Source organism: Geotrypetes seraphini, chromosome 7 (assembly GCF_902459505.1).
Source record: "Geotrypetes seraphini chromosome 7, aGeoSer1.1, whole genome shotgun sequence".
NCBI classification, from domain to species: domain Eukaryota; kingdom Metazoa; phylum Chordata; class Amphibia; order Gymnophiona; family Dermophiidae; genus Geotrypetes; species Geotrypetes seraphini.
This window is the reverse complement of record NC_047090.1, coordinates 91,086,833-91,111,499: the sequence shown is the minus strand read 5'-3', so window position 1 is coordinate 91,111,499 and position 24,667 is coordinate 91,086,833. Positions and strand designations below refer to the sequence as shown.

The following is a 24,667-nucleotide window of genomic DNA, read 5'->3' as shown; positions in this document are numbered from 1 at the left end:
ATATTGTTGGATACCTGGCAGATGTTGCCCCTTTCTTTAATGGGTCTCATCTGCTTGGTTAAGTTGTTTATCTTTCCTAAATGGTTGAATATGTTGCAAACTTTACCGTTGTGTTTTCTCAAGAAGGATTTAAAGATCTTTTATAAAAAAATTAATCATTTTTGTTGGGCTGGTAAGAAACCTAAATTAAAGTTGACATATTTGCTGGGTAATTGGAATAGAGGGGGGTTGGGTTTACCGGATATACGGATTTATAATTATGCATGTTTACTTCGTCATTTGGGTGATTGGGTAAATGTGACAAGTATTTATACTCCGCTTCAGATGGAACAGGAGTTTTTAGCTCCTTATGATATATTTGCGTTACTACATAGTGCGTGAAATGTGTTACCATCTCTTATTCGTTCAAGTGTTGTATTTAATACTTTACAGACGGTATGGCGTTGATTTGTGCAATTATTGGGAGGGAATCCAATGGTTACTGATCTTTTGCCTTTGCAGGGTAATCCAGCTTTTCTTCCGGGAAGAGACTCTAGGGAGTATAGATTATGGGGTGCAAGAGGAATTTTAAGATTGGAACATATACTGGGAAATGAGGGGGAATTATTGACTCGTACTAAATTGTTGGCTAAAGTGGGAGAGACTTGGGGAGTGCAATTTGCATGTAAACAAGTGGAACATTATGTGAGATCCCTTGACAGGGTACAGTTAAGTTTGCATTTGGGTGCTAGATTGAGAGAGTTGTTTGTTCAGGAGGAGGGGATGTCTCTTTTGGTGTCTGTATTCATTCTATTTTGCAAAAATTACAACCAGACAAGAACTATCAGGAAATTCGGGAGAAATGGGAGAAAGAATTACAGCTTAATTTGAGACATTGGGATGTTGCCCGTACTTTAAGAGCGACACTTGGGGTGACATCTTGTTCATGGTTAAGAGAAACGTATTATAGGGTTACATTACGTGCCTATTACACACAAACACGATTGTTTTATAGTGGAGGTCTTCCTACTCCTTTGTGTCATAAATGTGGGAGGGAGAATCATACATTAGGTCACGCATTTTGGTTTTGCACTATAATTCAGCATTTTTGGAAGCAAATAATAAATTATATGTCAAAAATAATTGGAAGATCATTGCGCTGTTCTCCTTCTTTCTTTATTTTGGATTTGCCAGAGGCTGTTGGACATTTATCTAAAGGAAATAGGGCGTTGCGTAGGAAAATGAGTCTCTTGGCTAGAAAATGTATATTACAATATTGGACGATCCCTGATCCTCCAAGGTTTTGGCATTGGCGAAACCAATTACATCAGCTGGCCATTTGGGAAGCTAGAGATGCTGGAATTATAAGAAAGCGAAAGATGTTATTTATACAAATCTGGGGTTCTTATTTGCAAGACTTACATCCTAAGGGCCGTAGTGCGATTTTAAGTTGGATCTCTTAATTGGGCTTTTATTTAGTTAAATGAAGAGAGTATCATTGGGTAGAGAGTACTATAGGGTAGGGAGGGGTGGGAGTGAAGAGGGATGGTAAAGGTTCAAACACATATAGATATAGTGGGGGTTTATTGAAATTGGAATTTGTCTTTTATTATGTATATTATATTATAATAGTTGATGCATTATTGATGTGCTTTGATGTTGTATTTGCTGTATTTGATGATGTTTGCATCAATAAAATTGTTTGAATCTAAAATAAAGTAAAATTCTGGAATCTCTGGTGACTCACCCAAAATCTCTTTGGGGCATACCACTCTGCCGTGGCACACAGTTTGAAGGACACTGAGCTGACTCTTCTACCCTCACTCCCATCCCCTTGGTATGGTTTTCAATCTCCTACATTGGGCTTAGCCTTAAAGTCTTCTGCATACGTATCTGCTTTGGGGTAGAATAGCTAATAGGCTTATTACCACTATTTTAATATGCTGCGCACTGATGTCAGCTTCTACATAAAACTTGTATCTTGCTCTGAGAAAATTGAGCGCAGACATCGTGCTCACACTGTACTAACATCTGCACAAATTTTCTGCATCAACCCCTTGGTTCTAGGAGTGCTCTTTAGGTTGCTCTTGGAGTTATCCTTAGTCAGTTAGATTTGTAGAATATCCACATAAAATATGCATGAAATAGATTTGCAGGCAATGGAAGCAGTGCATGAAAATCGATTCTAGCAAACAACAAATATGAATGTGTGAAGCAATGTAGACCATATATATCTTCAATATAAGATCTTCTATTTAGGCCATCAGATGGACTTTCCGTATCTTGATCACTTTTAATCAACAGAAATATGTGCACAGCTTAGGCTATGATTTTGTAGTTTTTACTTAGCACTCCTCCTTGACCCAATTTTATGCACTTTATTCATAGCTTTATTTATGCATTTTGTTTAAATACCAAATAGTATTAAAAAATTCAATTTTTAAATATGATTAAAAAGCACTTATCTGTGTGCTCTGTTCTGCTATGCCTGCTGGAGACTCGACATGTTTCGCCCAATGGCTGTTTCAAGGATGCCCCCTGTGGGCACCATTCGATCCACTTCTCCCCGCATTCAATGCATTTTGAATCGCATTGAATGCATGGAGAAGTGGACCGAATGGCATTCACAGGGGGCATCCTTGAAACAGCCATTGGGTGAAACATGTCGGGTGAAAACAGTCCCCAGCAGCCATAGCAGAACAGAACACACAGATAAGTGGCCCGGATTCTATATAGGATGCCAGGTCTCAGAAGCTGATAGGCTTCCTATATAGAATTGGGCCTAATGCCGCCTAAGGTAAACCCGATTCGCTAACCAACGTCCGTGTTACAGACGGTTAGAGAATTGGCTTTTTGTAGACACGGCCACTAAGCTTCTCATGGCATGGGATCACCCTGCTGCGATAAGTAGAGTGGTTGCGGCCGCCAGTTCCCCCTGCCCCGAATGAACGTGTCAGGAGGGATGCCCAATTGTTCCTACCCGGAACACCTCCCACCCGCCACGAACGAATGCGGCAGAAATGATGCCCAGCCCTCCTGCCCAGAACACCCCCCACCCCTCCTTGAAGATCGCTGGCAGGAGGGCGCCCAATCCCTCCTGCCGGAACACCCCCCACCCCCACTGAAGATTGCAGGAAGGAGGGTACCCAATCCCTCCTGCATGGAACACCCCCCAACCTCCCTGAATGAATGCGGCAGGAGGGATGCCCAATCGCTCCTGCACAAACATCCTCCCACACGCCACGAACGAACATAGCAGGAGGAATGACCAATCCCTCCTGGAGGAAACTCCCCACTGTAGATAACCCAATGAACCCCCATACACAGATCCCCCTACCCCCAATGACCCCACAAACATGGACCCCTTATCCCTGGACACCCCCTCCCCCGCTAACTTTTAATGATGGACAGACAGACGGGTCTTCCCACAGTCTGGCCGGCAGACCCTCTTCCGTTGAAATGAGTTGGGCCTGCCCCTTCCCGGTGCATTATGGGATGCCCTGGGGAGGGACTTAAGGCCTGATTGGCCCAGGCACCTAAGGCCCCTTCTATGGATGGGGCCTTAGGCACATGGGCAAGCCTAAGATTCTGGTCCCGCCCACACACAAACCTCCCCAAGCTCGAAGGTTACATTTTGAAGCCTTTGCGCATGCATGTACATCGGCACAATGATGTCACAGGCATGTGCATATGATGTCATCACAGTGACGGCTGCACATGCGCAAAGGCTTCCAGACGTGGCCTCTGAGCTCAGGACTTACAAAACCCAGACAAACTGCCGGATTTTGGAAATCCCTATGGGTGCCCCAAATGTATGGTAACTCTACCCCTATTTTGCTAGTGGTCCCCTAATATGACCCCCCATCTTTAAAAAATCCTTGGTAGTTTAGCAGCCCCCTCCCCCAACTTAAACATTTCCTGATTGTCTAGTGTACTTCTCTTCTCTTTCCCATTCAGCTCAAAATGCAGGATGGGGAAATGAAAGGCAGGAGTAATGTCCACCTATTCCTGCCCCTGTAACACCATCATTGAAAATGGTGGCAATGATGCACTATGACACACCTTTAGGCAATATTGCCTTAATTAGTAGACTAACCCCTAGCGAGGCATTTAAAAGTACCACCAGGGACAACCTACCAAATAAGGTAATGTTTATTGCCTTATTTGGAAGATTGACCCCTAGCAGGAACAGCTGCTGCCATTTTAATGACAGTAGTGCCGGAGGCAGGCGTGAATGATCCTTGTTTCTGCCTTTCACTTTTTGAGGTGGGTGGGTAGGGTTTGGGGAGTCAGACAGAAGAGGGGATACATTAGACTACCAGGGATTTTTTTAAGTTGGGGGAAGGAGGGAGATGCTAGGCTTTTTGGTGTTATTGGGAGGATGCAGGCCTATTGTCTTTTTTTTTTTCTTATTATAAATTCCCCTCTCCCCACCTTCATGTTAGTTTGTGAGCTGATTACTTCATAGTGCTTCCAGGTCATAAGATCCTATATAGCTGTGATTATTATGCAGGCATATAGAGGGGCATTTTCGATAGCATATCTGTCTAATTTGGACATTTTGAAAAAAATGTCCAGAAATCCAGTAGAGAAAATATCCATTTTCAAAACAGCTGGACGTCGATCTTTTATTTTTGAAAATGATCTATATAGACATTTTGGTCTTTAGTAAGCCTATCTTTTTTGGCCATTTTCAAAAATAAAAACGGCCACATGAAAAACACACAAAAGCAAGTTTTGCAGACGTACCCAACTACCTTGTCTGATTGCGACAGGGAAACCCTCATCAGCTCAGCCGATTTCGGTGCAGTCCTGCCAGCTCAGCTGATGGTAAATTCCCCAGCCAGGATTAGCTGAATCAGCAGGGAGAAATAAAAAATTGTCTCTTCCTTCCTCCCTTACACCCTTCCCTACATCCTTCCCCCCAACATCCCCATCTCCCCATATCCACCCAACATCTCCCTACATCCCCCGACAACCCCCATACCTTCAGATGACAAATCGGCAGGAGGGAAGCCACCTCCCTCCTGCCCATAGAATTGCATGCTCAGAATCATGGGCCTTCGCCCTCCCACTCTCCCTAAGGCCCTGATTGTCTCAAAACCATGATGAGTGGGAAAACAATATATAGGATGTTGGTCATGCAGCGGCGGCACGTTCCAGGCTCCGCCCCTCCCGGTACATGTTCTACAAATTTCAACACTTTGCGGCGCACGCCGCAAAGGCGCGCGCCAAAGGCGCACGCCAAAGGAGCGCGCTTAAGGAGCAGGTTCTGCTCCTTAATGCGCTCCTTTGTGCGATCCTGCAGTGCGTTAAGCAAATTACCAATAGGTTCATTATTCAAAATATTACTCCTCTGATCTTATTATTTTTTTTCTTCTCAATGAACAATCTTCCTCCAAATACAAACAATTTATTCATACCTATAAAGCCAGATTATTATTCTACTACCATGGATGAAACCAGGTTTCCAATTCAAGTTATTTGGGGGAATAGACCTCAAAAACCTGATCATATCAAAAAGATCCCTCGTTCCTTGGAACGTCAAAATATTTGCTTAGAACCATTACTCTCTGATTCTTTACACAAACATTTCAATATTAGTCTCATAAATATTCGCTCAATTAAATCAAAATATCATCTGATACATGACATCGTCGTACAACCAAATATCGACATACTCTGCCTAACAGAAACTTGGCTCTCCACTGGTGAAGAGGCATATCTATCTTATGCTTGTCCACAAGGCTATTCATTTTTTTTTAACCATCGTAGCAAAAAAAGAGGAGGTGGGTTAGCAATTATTTTTCGAGATTCATTATTGATACAAGTTGACTATTCACCAAAAAACTCCGTAATTGAATTTTTACAATGTTCCTTATTGACAAAGCCTAGGACTGAAATATTATTAATATATTTACCACCTCCTATTTCAGCCGATATTATAACCCAGCTGCAATCCTTACTTTTTGACTTTTGTAGCTCTACATTAAACCCTATAGTTTTGGGAGATTTTAATATACATTTTGATGAACCAAATAACAATTATACAAAAACCATCCTAACACACATAAACCAACTGGATCTCTATCCTGTAATTTCTCAACCAACTCATCAGGCAGGTCACACTTTGGATATGGCCCTAATATCAAAAACCACAAACAATATTTTGTCATTAAATAATTGTTCTGCAGTTCCATGGTCTGATCATTATTTAATTTCATTAATATATAACTCCATTCTTTGTACAAATAATTCAAAACATCAAATAATAAATTTTAGAAACTATAATAATGTTAATATAGATTCTATTCTCTCTTCATTTGAAATTGATTTAACAAAATCAAATTCAGTAGAGGAATTAGTAAACTTATGGAATGTAGCTCTTTTAAAATTCTTAGAAAAAGTAGTCCCTCTTCAAACAAAAACAATTTCTAAACGTAAAATTCAAAATCCCTGGTTCTCATCAGAACTGAATCTAATTAAACAACAAGTCCGATCTCTCGAACGTGTATGGAAAAAAAATAAAACCTTAACAAATTTACAATTATTTAAGGAACAAATTATATATTATAAATCAAAAATAAATCAAGCAAAAATGCAATATTATTCTGAGAAAATAACAAAGGCTAAAAATCCATCAATGCTATATAAAATATTAAAAAGAATATCAATTTCAACTAGTAAGGAAAAATCAAATGAAAATAATAACATACTTACAGCACAAAAATTGGCAGATCACTTTACAGAAAAAATTAAAATAATAAGAAACTCCTTTGTAATAAATCAACAAGGTAATATTGATCCTGATCAGTTAAAAACTGAACTCTCAACCTCAAAATGCTCCAAATTTAAACTTCCAAGTCTAAAAGAAATTGAGATGACTATTAAATCTATCAATATTAAAAGCTCAAAAGCAGATCTTCTTCCTCCGTTTATTCTGAAGCAATACTTTCAAATTTTTGGACCATTTATTCATACTTTAATTACAGAAAGTCTGACCCAAAGTAAAGTACCAAAAGAATGGAAAAAATCAATAATTCGCCCAATTATTAAAGATAAAAATGCAAGTAATACAGATCCAACAAATTACAGGCCCATATCTAATATCCCTTTTCTGGCCAAGTTAACGGAAAAGATAGTTTATACTCAAATATTAGATTTTGTGGAAAAAACAAACGTCCTCCACCCCAATCAAACAGGTTTTAGAGAACATCATAGTACAGAATTATCACTAGTTGGCTTAACTACTTCCATTCATTATTTTCTTGATCATCACAAAACTACTTTATTAATTTCACTGGATCTTTCCGCAGCTTTCGATACAATTGATCATAAACTTCTCATAAATCGACTTCAATCTATTGGGATCACGGATCAAATTCTTTCTTGGTTTAATTCTTACTTTACAGATCGTTCTTCTACTGTTTTCTTTAAAGAATCTATATCTAATCCTACTTCAACCACTTTCGGTGTTCCCCAAGGGTCTATTCTTTCCCCATTACTATTTAATATCTTTCTATCACCACTCCTTACATTGTGTCAATCTATAGGTTTTCAGGTTTTCGGATACGCAGATGATATCCAACTTTTACACCCTGTAGATACTGATAATATATCAGAAATACATGAGATCAGTAAAAAACTCGATCAAATTCAACATTGGCTAAACACTAATAAACTGGCCCTTAATATAAAAAAAACAAATTTGATGATCTTTCCATGGAAGGATAATCCCACACTTATCACCCCTATTACTATAAGAAATATTCCTCTACAGATAGTTAATAAAACGAAAATATTAGGAGTAATTGTTGATTCTAAATTAAATTTTCATGACCATATAAGTCATATTGTTAAAACTTCATTCTATAGATTACGACAAATTAGATCCATCTCAAAATTTCTGAATGCCCAATCTTTAAACATTCTTATCCACTCATTAGTCATATCAAAAATAGATTATTGTAATTCTCTTTTTAGAGGTATTGCATTAAACGAAATCAAACGTTTACAAATTATACAGAATGTCTCTATAAAACTTATTACAAAATCTAAAAAATTTGATCATGTTACTCCCCTACTTGAAAAGGCACATTGGCTCCCTGTCATCCATAGAATAACTTATAAAATCTGTTTACTTACATTTAAAACACTTCTATATAAGACACCTGCTTTTATTCATAAACTTTTAATACCTTACCGTCCAACTAGAACATTAAGATCTATTGATCAAAATTTATTAACAGTACCTTCACTGAAATTGATTAATACTAGACGGCAATTTATATTTTCCGTAACAGCCCCTCAAACCTGGAATGCTCTTCCTATTTTTATACGGAACGATCAAGATTTGGTAAAATTTAAATCACTATTAAAAACATTTCTTTTTAATGATGCTTTTAATTCCTGATTTTTTAATTATTGTTTTTCCTAATGTGTTTTCCTATGTTTAATCTTTTATATAACGAATGTATTTCATAACCCTATTTTTACCCAATGTTGTATAACAAGTTTTAACCTTTATAAGCATTGTAATTCCCAAAGTTTGTTTTGTTTGTTTGTTTGTTCTCTTTTAACTAAATTTGATTTGTACATCGCTTTGAATTAGAGAAAGCGATTAATCAAGAATAAATAAAAAACTTGAAACTTGAACTTCTGTCTTCCAGTGGAGGTTTAAAATTAACTGTATTTTGTCTAATATTTTTATAGTTTCCACTCTTTTGTTTTTATTTGTACTTTATTTGCTGATCCATGAAAGGTGGTGTATCGCATAATTAAATTCAAATTCACTAAGCAAAAAATAGTATATTGGGAAAAAGAGGGATGAATAATACAAATCAGTAAACCAACCAAACTGTGTAAAAAACAGAAAAATTCCACCTGCTCAGGGCATGGAGAAAAGACCTCAGGCCCAAATTCTATAAATGGTGCTGACAGCGGCGGTTGGATCACATGTCAATCATGTGACAGTGCTATTTATAGAATTATGTCTTTGGGAAAGGTAGGCGCTGAAAATGTAGGCCAGGGTTTCCAAGGCCTACATTTCCAGCGCCTACCTTTCACATCAGCCGTGCATATGGAGACACTTTACGATGCCTAATTCTATTTCCGGCATTAACCACGCTTACTGTGGTGTTAAGCATCGTAAAGTGCCTCCATAGGCATGATGCAGGTACCATTATTTTAGGTGCTGGTAGGTGCCTAGAATATTTTTTAAACAGCGCTTTGCACTTAGGCGCTAGTAGGGGGCCTACCAATGCCTAGGTTAAGGCGCCATTTATAGAACATAGGCCTCAGTGACAACTACAGAGAAAACAGGGGAAGTTAAACCCTGAAAGAAATCATCATTACAGGTCAGAAGAACTCCATTGCTTACATGAGCTATCTGGGGGCTCAGAAACCCTATATCACCAGTATCCATAAATCACTCCAATGGAATAATATCAAAACACTAAATTAAGGCTTAGAAGCATGCAAAAAACATGTTACAAAATACTTAGCTTACAGAACATATGTAGAGAAATCCAGTGACTATAAAGCTGAAGGCATTATGTGCTGAAGCGTGAAAGACAGTTTAGCTGCTGCGTCACTTCCAACAGGAGCCCTGTTTCATTGAAAGCTTCATCAGGGGAGGGCATTCATGCAAAATAAATAAAACCAGCTGTCACCAGCAGCAGCTAACAGCCTTAATTTAGTGTTTTGTTATTATTTCATTGAATAGATTTATAGACTGATAATATGGGGTTTTACATGCATAAGTGCTGAGAAAATAGTAACAGAGCATGGAAGTGACTTACTCCCATGTTCTATATATGGCATCTAAAAATCTGCCATTGATCAGAATGGGGCTTAGTGCAATTTTATAAAAGGCACCTGCTATATATATATATATATATATATATATATATATATACGTAGATTCATGCTTGATGGTTATACATGAGTCAAAAAAACCCAAAACAAGGGAGAATACAAATATAATACAGGAGAACAGATCTCCCCTGACCCTAAAATAGGAAGGGTGAGGGGAAGAGACAGCTCGAACCAAAACCCTCACCTAAAATTTTTTATGGTGAACGGGAAGTCCTCAGTCACACAGCTCGCAGTGGGGACTAGCCCCTAGTGCACCAGCTGTCACATACATACACCCAAAGGGGTGTTATCTGTGAAACATCCCCGGGCTAACCCGTATATAATTAAACATGTAACTAGTGGATAAGCTTAATTTTTGCTGGTTACACCTTCATTACTATGGAGAAGCTAAGTACCTCTGATAGACTGTATAGCTCATGCCTGTGCTTGCTTGGCTGATTTTGGACGCTCCTGTATCCTCGGATGAGAGGTAGAGAAGGCTCCAACCATTCTTATATTTAACTTTGTTGTTTTACTACACTTTGTACTATTAGCACACTGGTTTGCGCACTAGTTACTTATACGGGTTAGCCCGGGGATGTTTCACAGATAACACCCCTTTGGGTCTATGTATGTGACAGATGGTGCACTAGAGGCTAGTACCCTCTATGAGCTGTGTGACTGAGGGCTTCCCGTTCACCATAAAAAATTTTAGGTGTAGTTAATTGCCCCTATGAACCACTTTCAGCTAGCCGAAAGGATGGTTGATCGCTTGAATAATCTTCCACAACAGGTAATTGAGGCCAGCAGCATGCCAGATTTTAAGAAAAGATGGGATTGGCATGTGGGATCTCTTCATGGAGGTAGTTAGGGGGTGGGCCATTAGTGTGGGCAGACTAGATGGGCCGTGGCCCTTTTCTGCCATCAAGTTCTATGTTTTTGTGTTTCTATACTTATTTTTTTACCTTCATTCAGATTACCATCTTGGATCCTCTATATGGGACTTTAAAATTGATTAAGCAGAAGAATTATTTTCATATTATTATTCTAGTTTCTTCGTTGTGTATTAGTTGGTTGTCTTGATCATACACTGTACAAGAAGTTATTCTTGATAATTTGTTTAATAAAATAATAAATAAATAAAAAAATAAAAAAAAATTTAGGTGAGGGTTTTGATTCGATCTGTCTCTTCCCCTCACCCTTCCTTTTTTAAGGTCAGGAGAGATCTGTTCTCCTGTAGCAGTTACACGTGGCATAACATGTAGGAGCACCCATTTAGGTCAAGGAAATCCAGGCCTAAATACCTACACCTAAATTGTGTGCGGATCAGGCGTAGTCTATAACAGTGCGCCTAACTTTTAGGAATACCCACAATCTGCCGATGCTCCACCCCCTGACCACACCTTCTTTTGCGCTGGAAGTGACATGCATCACTTTATAGAACGCACCTACAAAGTTGTGCGCATAACTTTTAATTAATTAACTTTTAATTAACTGCCAATTAGCATCAATTATTAGGTGTTATTTGCCAATTATCAGCACTAATTGACTTGTTAAAAAATTAAGTCGCACGCACAAATTGCTATGCACACCAGTTTGCATGCGCAGCTAAGGATGCCATATACAGAATTTGGGCCTTAGCACATAACTGCAAACAGGCATACATGTGGGTAGAGAATGGGAGGAATACGTTCAGGCATGCATATAATTTATAGAATAATTTAAGTTACACACTAGAGAATGACACGGTGACAAAATTCATCACTGTTCCCGTCCACGTGGATAACCGCGGGAAATAATCCCATGTCATTTTCTAGTGTCTATTTCAACCTCGGTCCTTCTATACCAGCATTCTTCAAAGCAAAGCTTGCGGGTCAGTGGTTGTGCCCAATTATACTCTGATTCTTTCCTCTCTCCTTAAAGAATGACATAAAGATGGTTTCATGCGGTTATCCGCGGGGACGGGAACGGTGATGAATTTTGTCACCATGTCATTCTCTATTACACACATGATTTGCCACATGTAAGAACACCCATTTACGCCTGCCATTGACACTGCTGCAGACCTTCAGGTAGAGTGTGAGCCCACTGGGACAGAGAGGGAAAAATGCTTGAGTGCCTGAATGTAAACCACTTAGGCTATGAGTGGTATATAAATACTAAAAATAAATAAATATTCTATAATAGCACCTTAGTGCCCAGATGCCAATATAGAATTAGCACTCAGTACATGGCAACGAGGCACCAACGCTGTGGTGCCAAATTATAGAATTGCCCCTATTTTCTATATTATGCAACATATAGGTCTTCTGCTATATACAGCATTTAGAAAACTCTTTATAATGCTTTGTCCATGTTGATTTGGGGGTCCTTTTACTAAGGCGCGCTCACCGATTAGCACGTGCTAAATGCTAAGGCACCCATGGAATATAATGGGCATTTAACGCACGCTAATGATTAGCACGTAAATCGGCTCGCGCGCCTTAGTAAAAGAGGGGGTTGGTTTCTGCACTTGGTTTTAATCTCTGCATTGATTACTACTAACCCTGCTTATCAGCGAGAAAAGTGCAGCATTACTTAGGAAACCTAAATCAGAAATGAATCTGCATGAAATTGTTTTCATACTTGATTTCCAGTTGCAAAATTTGGGCCGACATAAAAATGATAATTTTGTTTTCATCGGCGTTCTTTAATTGGGCTCTATAATGTATCCAGTTTTATATAATGTCACTACATCTCTAATTTATGCTGCAGAGGGAATAAGGACTAATCTCAACTTCATTAAACTATCTAAATGAGCTGTGGGGAACTTATATGTTTGTTCTTATTTATTTTTTTTGTGTGTTTTGTTTGCAGAAGATCATGAACATTATTGATCTCGATTTGATGGACCTGAATAATGCTAATGAAGACGCCCTTGAATGGGATGAAACTGATATAAGTCATAAGCTGATTTGCATAAATGAAGACTCAAGCAGCTTTGAACAAGAAGACAATCTTGATGTGCCAGAAAAAGCATCAGATTTAGAAGCGCGCGTAAGAGAGAACCAGAATAAAAAAGAGCATGCTGCTGATCAAGCATCAAACTTTTCCAGTGCCATGGCTCCTTTATGTCCGCCAGTCTACCAAGTGTATAGTCTCCACAATGTTGAATTATATGAAAGAAATCTGGCCCCTTTCTTTCACAAGACTCTAAAGCTACCCAATGTATTGACATCTAGCGCTCTTCAGAAGAGCCTGAGCAAAGACTCATCATTTTCATCCATAAAGTCATTACCAGAAATAGTAAGTGAAAATGCTTCATTCCAATCCTATAATGCTCTGTTCTGTGAAAAATTAAGCAGGAATCCTGGCAGCGAAAGTGGTATAGTCAGTGAAGGTGACGCGGAGAACACAGCCAATTCGGAAACCTGCTTGTTAGCAGACATGGGTGGAACACATAAACAGCAGGCTGATACAGAACCTTTGGACTTCCAAATGGCAGAAATAGTGGATGTTCTGAAACAAAAAATTGAAGATGAAAAGATTATGTTTCCAGGTAGCTGCCGAGCTCTAGCAAATGCACATGGTATAAATGGGAAAGAGAAAGATTTCAAGATATTTCCAAAATGCACTTCTAAATGTTTAAAAGAACAAATGCAGGAAAAGCATGATGTGTTCACCTTTTATGATTACTCTTATCTTCAAGGCTCTAAGCACAATTGGCCCCTCTTGGTAAAGCATGTACAAGGTGAGAATCTAATAGAAAATGATCAAAAAGAACAAGATACTTCTCATTTTTGTTCTGATGGAATGCTTGATAGGTCCAAGCATCCTGAATCACAGCACTGTGAATCTATTTTGCAAGTTTCTTCAGGTGAAGCCGACTTTAATTCCTTAAATGCAATGGAAGGTATCAAAATATTAATGAATAAACAGACTGAAAGCCAGCTTTCCTGCTTATCTCATGGTTCTTCTCTAGATTCTCTATGTACTGCAGGTGATTTATTTGGATTAAATATTTCCAAACCCAGAGAAGGTCTTCAACGCAGCACTTCTTTGGAGAGCTGGTTGGTTTCATGCAAAAGTAACGAAGATCTTTTTAGTCAACATAGTTCAGGAGATATAAGTATAAGCAGTGATTCAGTTGGAGAGCTCAGCAAAAGGACTTTAGACCTATTGAAACGTTTAGAAGATATTGAGAGTCCTTCTGAGCAGAAGATAAAACATAGCATCTCAGACATGACACTCCAGAGCACCTCTCAAAAAATGTCCTTACCTGGTCAGCCTTCGTTGGATCTTGCTTTTTCAATGAACGAGGACTCAGCCGCATCACTCACAGAACTGAGCAGCAGTGAAGAGCTCTCTCTCTGTTCAGAAGACATTGTGCTACACAAAAACAAAATTCCAGATTCGAATGCATCCTTCCAGAAACATCTAAACCAGTCAGTGGCTGATGAAAGTGATGCCAACGTCAGCATGATTGTCAATGTCTCATGTACCTCTGCTTGCACAGATGATGAAGATGACAGCGATTTGCTCTCCAGTTCTACGCTTACTTTGACAGAAGAGGAGCTCTGTATTAAAGATGATGATGATGACTCCAGTATCGCTACTGATGATGACATTTATGAAGAAAGCAGTTTTCTGTCAGGAATTGAGTACATCAAAAATGAACTGCAGACTTGGAACCGACCAAAATTTTTGCTGCTCAAGGAAAAGAAAAAATGCAATTTTATTGACAGCATACATAGTGAAAAAGATGGCGGTGCCAACAAGATATTTACTGCCATTGATAAATTAAACACTGAATCAGTTCTAAACAGTTCATCATGTAAGTTTGCAGAACATAATGCTAATAGCAAGAATGCCTCAAATACTAGTGGATTGGGTGCCAAAGATCTGTCTCAGAAGGATAGTTTGCAAGTTGATAAAGACCAATTGGTGGATGATATGGAAAATGGCAATATTGAAAGCACTGATGAGAGATCAAAGGAGGAGCCAAATAGGTCTTCAGAACTTGAAGATATTTGTCTAGTCACTGAATATACAACTGAAAGAGGATGTTCTTCCTATAAGCAACTTAGAGGAATCCCAGATAAAACTGATTCAAATGCTCAGGAATGCTCAAATGATTATCAAAATTATTTGGGGTCCAGTGGCCATCAAAGCAAAAGCCCATGCTCTTCTTTTACTACTAATTATTGCACTGTTTCTGTCTTAAAAGAGGAAGATATAGGTACACAGAGTACTCCGATCCATAACCATGAATGTGAAGATCAACCTAATGGTGCAAATGATCTTGCACAGTCCAGTGACTGCTACTCAAACTTTACTGAAACTAAAATGGAAGATCTTGCTTCTGCTAGTTGTGTTTCCTGCTGCAGGTGTGACTCTAAGCCATCTGACAGACAGACTACTGAAGAATGTTCAGTTCACGATTTTGTGATGGAGATTATCGATATGGCATCAATGGCCTTGAAGAACAAATCCCATTCTGAGCGTGAATTGGTGAGTCCCACTTCACTAGCACAGATCAAGGAGAAGGTGTTAGAACATTCTCACCGGCCTATACAACTAAGAAAGGGGGACTTTTACTCGTATCTTTCTCTTTCTTCTCATGATAGTGACTGCGGTGAGGTTGTTATGTACACTGAAGATAAAAGCATTACTCCAGTGCCAAGGGACTTTTCTGAAATCAGCCTGGATGGGAAAGATGACCTTGAGTATACTTTTGAAGCATGTACAGATGAAGAACCTGCTGAGGAGCAGTCACGCCTCCCTAGTGGCCTTACACAAGGCTTAGAGGCATCAGATAGCATAGTTTCATTGGATGAATCTAAAGCTCCAATGTCTTTGCAGCTTGATAAAACTGATATTCAGGAGCTTGGTTCCATCAAGCAAAATGTAACACATATGACAGGTGGCTCAGAAGCCTTAAATATCAGTCGTGAGAACTCTTCCATTGACAAGAGGAATGATGCCTATGGAAACAAAAAGCCTAAAACAAGTAGTGTAACATCTACAAAGACCTCAAATCTAGACCTGCATTTAAAGTCATTAAACACGAAAGAACAAAACTTATTGCATCATAACACCAAAACTCTTACTAGTGAAGAAAACCTTCAGCCTCAGGTGTGTCAAGTTTCATATACAAAGGTATGGGGCAAAGAATTTGTGCATATATATATATAGTAAAAGGTATCACCACTACCATTTTAATTAGTCCACTCTTTTATGTACACATGCATAGAAAGTCAATAATGCAATGAAATCCATAGTAATTTAAAGAAATGCTCATATATACAACTTAAAATACATAGTAGCATGTTAATTAAACTGCACATGTGCAGCGGCAGCCAAATATGCAAACAAGATGCTAGGAATAATTAGGAAAGGGATGAAAAATAAAACCAAGAATCCTATATAATAAAACCCTAGAGTGCGCATGCGCTCTTGAAAAATCGTGATCCCTGGGGCCGTGTTTTCTGATCCGTGGCCGCGTTCCATTTTAGAATGCTGCCATGGATCACTCTGGCCACTCCCCTCCTCACTCACCAACTGGAAGCAAGCTCCTCACCAACCGGAAACAAGCACCTCACCTCCCGCCCTCGCTCACTGCTGCTGCTGCCGCTGATCCTTCTCTTCGGGGCAGCCTGCCATCGTGGCCAGCTTTGGCGGGCCTCGCGGGCTGCTTTCTGGCCTCGGTGGCACATTCCCTCTGACGCATGGGATCGCGTCCGGAGGGAGCGTGCTTCCGGGTTGGGGAGCGGCCTGTGAGGTTCGCTGGGGCCGGCCACCACGATAGCGGCCTGGAGCAGGCCAGAAGACGCCGGGATGCAGGGAGGGTAAGCAGGGGAATCAATAAAGGGGGCCAGAAGGAGAGGGAAAGGGGGCTGCTTTGGGGGGAGGGGTGTGCTGGGGGGAGACAGAAGGGGCCATGGACAGACAGGGAGAGTGAAAGGGGGCTGCTTTGGGGGAGGGGTGTGCTTGGGGGAGACAGAAGGGGCCATGGAGAGATAGGGAGAGAGAAAGGGGGCTGCTTTGGGGGGGGAGGTGTGCTGGGGACAGACAGTTTTGCTCTGAGGGGAACACAGAAGGGACCATGGAGAGGCAGGGAGAGGGAAAGGGGGCTGCTTTGGGGGAAGGGTATGCTGGGGGAGGCAGAAGGGGCCATGGAGAGATAGGGAAAGGGGGCTGCTTTGGGGGGGAGGTGTGCTGGGGACAGACAGTTTTGCACTGGGGGGAAGATAGAAGGGGCCAAGGAGAGACAGGGAGAGGGAAAGGGGGCTGCTTTGGGGGAGGGGTGTGCTGGGGGGAGACAGAAGGGGCCATGGAGAGGTAGGGAGAGGGAAAGGGGGCTGCTTTGGGTGAGAGGTGTGTTGGGAACAGACAGCTTTGCTCTGGGGGAAGACAGAAGAGGGCCATGGAGAGACAGGGAGAGGGAAAGGAGGCTGCTTTGGGGAGAGGGGTGTGCTGGGGGCAGACAGCTTTGCTCGGGGGGGGGAGACAGAAGGACACAGACAGCGGCCAAGGAGAGAAAGATAAAGAAACACAGACAGACAGACACACATATATTCTAGCACCCGTTAATGTAATGGGCTTAACGACTAGTACTACTATATAATGCTTCTATATTGCTCCATAGTGTGACCTTACCTTGAGTAATGTTTCAATTCTGGTCACCATATCTCAAAAAAGATATAGCAGAATTAAAAAGGTTCAAAGAGCAGCACCCAAAATGATAAAGGGCAATTCTGCATGCGATAAGCACGCACTAAAACTGCTATCACAGCTTAGTAAAAAGAGCCCTATGTGTCAAAACCAGACATCATGGTAGAAATTCCATTGCTTGCTGCTTAGCACAAGAAGAGGTTGGGTCCAGGTGAATCATGGCTATAGATGGGGTATGGCCAGCATAATAATTCACATGTGATTGTCCTACCGGACCCTACACAGTCCGTGTTTCAGCGAACATGCCTTCCTCAGGGGTCCAGTTGATATAGGGATCATATATAAAAATGTAGACTATAAACAATGTACGTATTTTTGAGCAGATAGTTTAAAAGGCTGTGGAGTAAACATAGTGGCGTGAAAAATCATCGCCATATGACAGTCGCTCTGTATATACTAGGATGATCCCTAGCTGGTATAAACGTCTGCACCTACATGAATGCATAAACATGCAAAAATTAGAGCATTTCATAATTTATTCTTGTGCACTGCACCCATGCTTCACCCAAACTCTGCCCATGTGCATGCACACCAGCAAAGTACATGCAAACAAATTATGGCCCACAGTTTTCTGCTAATCAGTGTTTTCTAAGAGGTCATTTACATGCATAAATACCCACTTACGTGACAAAATGACTAGAATACACCAGTTATGTACAGTATATTCTTATTGCCTAAAACTAGGCAGCTGCTTATAGACTTACCCCCTAATGGGGTACAGAATATTAAAAGCTAAGCACATATCTCCAGCACCTAGCTGCCAGCATATACACCAGCTTTGTAGCTGGCAAAAATGCTTCTTCCTAATTGTATACTTGTATATATACAAGGGGCCGCTAAAAAGTTCCTTGGGGCAGTCTCCTTCGAGAGCCATATGCTTAGTCCAGCGATTTTGCACTGTTTTCGTTCAGTATTTTTCCGACAGAACAAAAAAAGTAGAAAATCGCTGTACTAAGGTGCTCATAATCAAAAGTTAAATATGTCTAAAAACCCTCCCAAGTCAGCACTTGAATGATTTAAAAGGCAGGACGTCCAAGTGCCAATAATCGAAATGGCTTTTTAGGTGTATCCAGGGACTTGTTAGGCCTCTGAATCCCGCTGTGCGCCCAGAGCTGAAAGGGGTGTTTTTTGAGGAGTGGTTAGGGTGGGATGTGGGCCAACCTAGACTGAGTCATCCTGTAGGGATAATCGAAGGTTTGACAAGACTGCCTAGACAGAACTTATATGTTGTGAGTTAGATGATGTAAAGACACGTATAAGTACCCAAAAGGTATCCAAAGTGACCAGAGAACCACTGCAGGGGCAAAGTAAAGATACCCCCCCAACCCATGTTCACTGACTCCGTTGCACCCCCACAAAGTTCAGAATAAAAACGTACATATCTGCCTCTGGAACATCAGCACTTGGCATAGGAAAGCCTAGTAGAGCTGCACAAAGGTGGCTTAAGTAGTCTGGGGGGGTGGGCTAGTGAACCATAGAGAGGAGGACCCAGGCCCATAAGCCACTCTAACCACTCTAACTACTACATTCATGGTGGAACATGTGAGCCTACCAAACCTCCCCAAAACCCTACTCTACTGCCATATAGGTGGCACCTGCCGCCATAAGAGCTATTTGGGTTGTAGACAGGTGGGTATAGTCACCATGACCTATAAGGAAGTTCTGGTGAGATGCTTACAACAGTGCCCAGTAAGGTGCCCCACTGCTCTCTTGCCATGTCTGAGTGGCCTGTCCATCACAAGGCTGACCCCTTCCACATCCAAAAGGTCTTGTTCTGGGCGTTTGGAACTTAGACAAATTTGTGGTTGAGAATATGGTATAAAGACAGACATAGTGGCAGTCTGGATGATCAAACTCATGGATAGACAATTAAAAAAAAAAAATGTAGGCGTACTTTTCAAGAATGGACATTTTGCTGCTGCCGACTTTGGGTGACTAGTGCCCTACGTCCAAATCGTACTTAGATGTTTATTTTGATTATGCCCCTCCATGTGTATAGCCCTGGATGGAGACTGCCCCAAATATGTTGGCTGGGCTGAGAACTTTTCATAGAAACATAGAAACATAGAAAAAAGCGGCAGAAAAGGGCTATAGCCCACCAAGTCTGCCCATTCCAAGTATCCCCCCCCTGAATTTACTCCCTTAAAGATCCCAGGTGAGTATCCCATTTTTTCTTAAAATCCGTCACGCTGCTGGCCGTTATCACCTGGAGTGGGAGTCTGTTCCAATGATCCACCACTCTTTCGGTGAAGAAGTACTTCCTGGAGTCGCCATGAAACTTCCCTCCCCTGATTTTCAGCGGGTGCCCTCTGGTGGTTGAGGGTCCTATGAGCCAGAAGATATCATCTTCTGACTCAATGCGTCCCGTGATGTACTTATACGTTTCAATCATATCTCCCCGTTCTCTTCTTTCCTCAAGTGAGTACAGCCGCAATTTCTTTAGTCTTTCTTCATACGTGACATCCTTGAGCCCCATGACCATCCTGGTGGCCGTTCGCTGAACCGACTCGATCCTCAGTACGTCCTTTCGGTAGTGTGGTCTCCAAAACTGAACACAGTACTCCAAGTGGGGCCTCACCATGGTTCTGTACAACGGCATCATAACTTCAGGTCTCCTGCTGACGAAACTTCTGCGGATACACCCCATCATTTGTCTTGCCCTGGAGGAAGCCTTCTCCACTTGATTGGCAACCTTCATGTCCTCGCTAATGATCACCCCTAGATCGCGTTCCGCCGTGGTCCTGATCAAGGTCTCACCATTTAGTACATAAGTTCTACGTGGGTTTCTTTTGCCCAGGTGCATTACCTTGCATTTTTTAGCATTGAAACCTAGCTGCCAAGTATTTGACCATTGTTCCAGTAGCAGTAGGTCGTGTGTCATATTATCAGGTAATAAGCATCTGCCTACTATGTTGCAAAGTTTGGCGTCGTCGGCGAATAGTGATACCCTTCCTCTAAGTCCTTGCGTCATATCTCTTATGAATAAGTTGAATAGAATCGGGCCCAGGACCGATCCCTGCGGCACTCCACTGATCACGTCCGATGCTTCGGTTGGGGTACCGTTCACCACCACCCTCTGAAGTCTACCGCTCAGCCAATCCCCAATCCATGTAGTTAGAGTGTTTCCTAATCCTATCGATTTCAGCTTGTTCAGCAATCTTCAATGAGGGACGCTATCAAATGCCTTACTGAAGTCCAAATATACCATGTCCAGTGACTCTCCGGCGTCCAGTTGTCTAGTAACCCAGTCAAAAAAGCTAATCAGATTAGATTGGCAGGATCTGCCCCGGGTGAACCCGTGTTGGTGTGGATCACGCAGTTTTTCTTCATCTAGGATTGTGTCAATATTCTGTTTGATCAGTGTTTCCATCAGTTTACACACTATAGACGTGAGACTCAGCGGCCTATCATACTCTGTTATGCAAGTATTCTGTAAAGGAAAGTAGACATCTACTCTTCCATATAGAGAGATTTTAATTTGACACTCCTATATAGAATTGCCCTCCATATGTATAGTTCTAGCTGATTTTCAAAGACATACTGCAAATGCTTTTTATGCCAATGATTGCAAATAATAGTGATTATAGGGGCATAAACTGGCACTTGAATGTTTTTCTCACCAAAACATCCAAGTGCCGATTTTTGAAAATGACTTTCTGGACATCTTGCTAAGTTTCCTGTCTGCTGAGTGTCCAAAGTTCAAATGGGCATGTTGGAGGCATGTAATGGGCAGGCTTTAGGCGTGCTCAGCACTTGGAAGTCTTGCGGTGATAATCGAACCTTTCCCATTACGTCCAGGATGCAACTTAGACATCCGGAGCTAGACCTGTTTTAAAACGTATAGGTGCCAAACTGACCAGATTACCACTGGAGGGATTAAGTAATGATCCACCCCCACTCTCCCAGTGGTCACTGACCCCCTCCCCACCCACCCCAGTACATACTTGTCTCTAGAACAGCAGCACTTGTTATGGGAAAGCCCTGTTATGTAGAGCAGCAAGTAGATGACCCAACATCATTCAAAGGGAGTTGCTCTCCACATACATTCATTGATACTGGAGCAGAGCCAACCCTCCCCACCCCCACCGGTGATAAGAAATCCTGGTAAGTGCATTGCTTTTATCATTTTGTTGCCTTGATCTTTACACTGTTCACTGAGTAGACTTCCTAATATTTACTGAGGTGTTTTTTTTGTTTTTTTTTGTTTTAAGTTTATATACAGCTCAGATATTTTCTTTGTTCTTTTTTAATTATTACAGCAATACCTTGGGTGACGAGAATGTCTAACACCACAAGGGTAGGTAAAGTGCCTTGTCTGGTCTCTCTATATCTGGATGTTTTTAAGTGTAGTCATTTCACGTTCTCACTGTACAATATGTGATTTTGTGGGAGTTTTTGTATTTACGAGTTCTCATTTAGGTAACATACATTTGATATGAGTATAGTTTTTATATCTACTCATATGATTTATATTTTATGATTTATATGTAGGGTTATCATTTGGCTCCAGAAAAAGGAGGATGGATTGAGACATCTGGGTTTTACATCCATGGATAGCAACAGAAGTAAAACCTGAATATCTCAATCCATCCTCCTTTTTCTGGAGCCATATGGTAACCCTGTTTATATGTTATTTATGATTTATATTTTATGAGTAATATTTATTATGTTAACACATAATTGATTTACATAGAAACATAGAAACATGATGGCAGATAAAGGCCAAATGGCCCATCCAGTCTGCCCATCTGCAGTAACCATTATTTCTTCCTCTCTGTAAAAGATTCCATGTGCCTATCCCAGGCTTTATTGAATTCAGACACAGTCTCTATCTCCACTACCTCTTCTGGCTGACTGTTCCACGCATCTACCTTGCTTTCTGTAGAAAAGTATTTCCTCAGATTACTCCGGAGCCTCTTAACTTCATCCTATGCCGTCTCATTCCAGAGCCTCCTTTCAAATAAAAGACTCGACTCATGCACATTTACATCACATAGGTATTTAAACGTCTCCATCATATTACCCCTCTCCCGCCTTTCCTCCAAAGTATACATTTTGAGATCTTTAAGTCTGACCCCATACGCCTTATCACGAAGACCACACATCATTTTAGTAACCTTCCTCTGGACCGACTCCATCCTTTTTATATCTTTTTGAAGGTGTAGCCTCCAGAATTGTATCACATGCAATCACACCCAAGTCCCGCTCTTCCATCATGCACATATGTTTTTCACCCCTAAACTGTACCATTCCCTCGGGTTTTTGCAGCCCAAATGCATGACCTTGCATTTCTTAGCATTAAATTTTAGCTGCCAAATTTCAGACAATTCTTCAAGCTTCTCCAGGTCTTTCTTCATGTTATTCACACCATCAGGTGTGTCTACTCCATTGCAGATTTTGGTATCATCCGCAAAGAGGCGAATCTTACCTGACAACCCTTCAGCTATATCACTTATAAAAATGTTTAAAAGAATAGACCCAAGAACAAAACCTTGAGGCACCCCATTGGTAACATCCCTTTCTTCAGAGCGATCTCCATTGATCACTACCCTCTGTCACCTTCCACTCAACCAGTTCTTGAGCCAGCCTGGCACTTTGGGACCCATCCCATGGGCACTCAGTATATTTTATTATTTTATCATCTACTGTATGTCATTTATAGTTTAGATTTTATTATTATTATTTCTTATACTAACCATTATTTATTTATTTGTTTTACTAGTATGTGTATAGTCCCTGGTGGCTGTGTTACACATTCTTCACCTATGATTCTATAATAAAGATTTTTAATAGCTTCATCCTGTCAGCTACTATGTCTATTATTCTTTCAGGACTAGCGGATCACTTGCCTATCTGTTTTCTGGGACCAATGAATATTAGAACCTACATATCTAAATAGATAATAAAGATTCCCCTCCCCTCTTGTCGCTTTAATCTCTACAACACTTCCAAAATTCGACCCTTCCTCTCTGAGCACACTAGTTTCAAGTTCAAGTTTCAAGTTTATTAGGTTTTTATATACCGTCTATCAAGGTTATCTAAGCGGTTTTACAATCAGGTACTCAAGTATTTTTCCCTTTCTGTCCCGGTGGGCTCACCATCTATCTAACGTACTCAGACTTTTGCCCACACTCTCATAAACTCATGCTTAAATTACTGCAAATTACTTCTAACTGGTCTCCCACTGAACCAGCTGTCCCCCCCTACAATCTATACAAAATTCTGCTGCACAACACATCTTCTACCAGCCTCACTACACTCATGTTACCCCTCTCCTTAAATCACTCCACTGGCTCCCTATTTGCCTTCGCATACAGTTCAAACTCCTATTACTAACCTACATGCTGCAGCCCCTCAATATCTCTCCTCTCTTCTCTCTCCTTATACACCTCCCAGAGAACTCTGTACACCAAATCAACTGCCCTTAGCTGTACCTTTCTCCTCTACTGCCAATTCCAGACTTTATTTCTTTCATCTAGCTGCCCTGTATGCCAGGAATAAACTACCTGAGTTTGTCCATCACACCCCTTCCCGTCTCTTGTTTAAAAGAAGCCTGAAAACCCACCTTTTTGATATAGCCTTCAATCCATAACCCTACTCCCTACTGCCCACCAAACTAGCCAGCAGATTAACCAACCCCCTAACTGTATTCCCTATCCTAGCATCCTGTTTGTCTGTCCTTTCTGTTTAGATTGTAAGCTCCTTCAAGTAGGGACTGTCTTTTTCGTGACGATACAGCACTGTATACGTCTGGTAGTGCTATAGAAATAATTAAACTAAACTAAAGCTTAACTTTATATACCATGTCGTCAACCTAAGGAAGCTCGACTCGGTTTACAACAACTAGATAAAAACTAAAGAAAGTTTACCATGATTAAATAAATACTAAAGAAAGTAATAGCAAAAGTTTCAAAGAGATTAGTTTTCAAAATGTTTGGCAAAAAGAAAAGTTTGTAGAAATTTACGGAAAGATTGGAAAGAACTGGGGCTTCTCTAAACTAAACTAAACTAAACCTTAGGTTTGTATACCGCACCATCTCCGCGTGCGCAGAGCTCGGCACGGTTTACAGAGGTTGAGAGGAAAGGAACTACAAGGAAGGGATATAGGAGAGGGACTGAG

General features: G+C 40.8%; 1 protein-coding gene across 1 annotated transcript in view; it reads left to right on the top strand.

Annotated features, from left to right (window-relative positions):
* AKAP6 (A-kinase anchoring protein 6) overlaps positions 1-24,667 on the top strand; it is a 629,015-nt gene that overhangs the window by 587,260 nt on the left and 17,088 nt on the right. Inside the window, exons 12-13 of the mRNA XM_033953244.1 lie at positions 12,691-15,972; positions 21,807-21,844. Coding sequence (XP_033809135.1) covers positions 12,691-15,972; positions 21,807-21,821 — 3,297 coding nt within the window. The 3' untranslated portion in view covers positions 21,822-21,844. The remainder of the gene's footprint in view (positions 1-12,690; positions 15,973-21,806; positions 21,845-24,667) is intronic.